Source organism: Naegleria gruberi, assembly GCF_000004985.1.
Source record: "Naegleria gruberi genomic scaffold NAEGRscaffold_276, whole genome shotgun sequence".
Lineage (NCBI taxonomy): Eukaryota > Heterolobosea > Eutetramitea > Acrasida > Naegleriidae > Naegleria > Naegleria gruberi.
The window spans coordinates 13-2,463 of record NW_003163086.1 but is presented as its reverse complement, the minus strand read 5'-3'; the positions used below and the strand labels follow the sequence as shown (position 1 = coordinate 2,463).

Sequence of the window (2,451 nt, the reverse complement as noted above, 5' to 3'; positions counted from 1 at the left end):
CATCCCGAGTGGCATTTTTAGTTTAGGTTCGTCAGCTTCTTCTGTGGAGTGACTTTCTGGTGTTGGTTCATTAAATAATAGGGAGGTAACTTGGGTATCTGGAGCTTCCCAACCATATTGAATTCTCTGCTTAATGAGATAATCCCAAAACTTATCCGTATAATCATCCATTCTCATTGAATTAAAATCTCCAAGAAGAATGAAATTCTTATTCTCATCGTTTGGATAATCCACCAATTTCCTATCAATAAAGTGTTTCATAAAAGACAAGACTCTCTTCAATTGTAACACTCTCTTATTTTCACTCACATGATCCAAATGAGTCACAAATACATTCCTCACCAATGGATGATCAATTTTAATACCAAGTACTGATCTTTCACCTCTTCCAACATCTTTCTTTTCCTGAAATAGAATTGGATATTTACTCAGAATAATATTCGACTCATAATTAGTGGGTCCAGACCGATATTGATAGGGCCGAGCCACTTCCACCTCCTCAGGTAATGATGAATTCAATGCATAAACCAAATCTCTCAGAGGATGAGAATACTCGCTATCTTCATAAACTTCATTCAGGCAGACAATGTCGAAATTGTTTTTATGCAAATATTTGTATAATTCGGTGAGGTTACTCCTTCCGTATGCAGTGGAGAAGTGATGAACATTGAAGGAACAACAGGAGAGTAAATTGTTGGATTCTGGAGGTGGTGGAGATGAAGTTTGATCGAGAGACATTTTTTTGATAGAAGAAATCGGAACATGGTTGAATGTAATAATATTAGAGTGTATTAGTACGTGGTTTACAAATTAGTATTTAAATATTGTTAAATATTAGACTTCCGGAAAAAGTTTTGCTAAAAGTCGACTTTTTTAAGGTACTTTCACGCTAATTTGCAAAAAGGCGCCTAAAAGGTGCCTAAAAGGTGCCTTTTTTACCTAAAAACTACTTGAAACACATCCAAAGTTTGTTCAAGAAAATCTTGAGCAACTTTCAAACTGTTTTCAAACAATTCCTCAAGAATGATTAATTATTTCTCAACCAAATTCTCAAAACGCTCAAGTATTTGCTGAAAAAACCCCAAGGGCCCTCAAACTTCTGAACTCACTCTCTTTCTTAACTATATCCTTTTCCAAAAAATCCACCAATTCCTTAAGAGATCCAAGGTTTTTGAATGTCACCATCTCGGGTCACTGTAGTTTTGATGGATTTTTTTACATCAATCACGAAATCTTTCGAAAGCTCTGGTCTTTTGGGCTCCTCAACTTTTCTTGGCATGATGATTGTTTTCTTTTTGATAAGGTTCAGGTTTTTTCTCTTTCTGGGTGGAGTGATGTTCAAATCAGATCTCTTCCTCTTCTGGATTTTTTCTTGTTTCACACTTTTTTCTTGTTCCTGTTTCATGCTTAATTCAGAATATGGTGTTTCATTAAGATTTTCTTCCACTTCCTCAACATCTTCCATTCCATCAACAATAGAATCAGCAAGATTAGGGAACCTTTCAACTTCAGCAAATGCAGTAAAGAAAAGGTTGACATCAGGAAAAAGAAAGCTTCAATAAATGTGCAGGAAAGGTTTAAACATTTCTTGAATTATGCTCAAACAAATTTCAAAAATTGCTCAAACATTTTTCAAACCACTTTTTTAAAAAGGCGCCTTTTTATTTCTTTTTGACTTTTCCGGAAGTCTATTAGAGAAGTGGTTGTGAAAGTTCTTTTTGTTTTTCAGTTTTTGGAGATGAATCAATTTGATTTTCATAATAAATTGAATCATCTACTGGAATGGCATCCAAATTTTGTAAATTTTCTCCATTAATTGTAATACTGGAATGATTCAAATTAATGCTCAGATCGTCAAATGTTGTTCCTTCGACTGATTTTAAGGATTTTTGACTCTTAGTTACTAAATAAGGTAATCTTCCAACTTGTACACTTCCATTTTCAGACAAATTATCCCAAGAACCTTCATATTCATCTCTATATTCTTGATGTTTCTTCATAAATGCCTTAACTCTTGGTGATTTTCCACAACAACACAATGTACAATACACAAACAATCGGTAACTTTCCATTAATAATTTCATTGATGGAAACAAAACATAAATCAATGAAGATCCATAAGCTAGAAGGAAAATACTTGTAATAAATGGAGAATACAAGTAATAGAATCGATTACTTGGATACAGACCACTCTCACTCTGATAAATACTTGTGGCAATATCAAAAACCATGTAAAATGCTGGAAATATTACAAAGAATGAAGAAGCCACCAAAAATCTAGTAAATCTGAATTGGAAAAAATTAATTCTCGAAACCTTTCTCAAATTCCAATAAATTTTAAATCCATAAATGAAAAGTCCAATAATTACGCAAACAAAAATTACAACCAAACACAACATGAAAACAGCAGAGGAGAAGAATGAACTNGAATAATCAGTAATGGCATAGGCA

General features: G+C 33.4%; 2 protein-coding genes across 2 annotated transcripts in view; both read right to left on the bottom strand.

Annotated features, from left to right (window-relative positions):
* Positions 1–738, bottom strand: part of NAEGRDRAFT_76686 (uncharacterized protein) — a gene marked incomplete at both ends in the record, with an annotated part of 1,981 nt that extends 1,243 nt beyond the window's left edge. Inside the window, one exon of the mRNA XM_002668355.1 lies at positions 91–738. Within this exon, the coding sequence (XP_002668401.1) occupies positions 91–738 (648 nt within the window). The remainder of the gene's footprint in view (positions 1–90) is intronic.
* Positions 739–1,691: 953 nt separating this feature from the next.
* On the bottom strand, positions 1,692–2,231 carry NAEGRDRAFT_76685 (uncharacterized protein; the record flags this gene model as incomplete). Its single annotated transcript, XM_002668354.1, has 1 exon — positions 1,692–2,231. The coding sequence occupies one exon, from the start codon at positions 2,229–2,231 to the stop codon at positions 1,692–1,694; it is 540 nt and encodes a 179-aa protein (XP_002668400.1).
* Between the last annotated feature and the right edge of the window lie 220 nt (positions 2,232–2,451).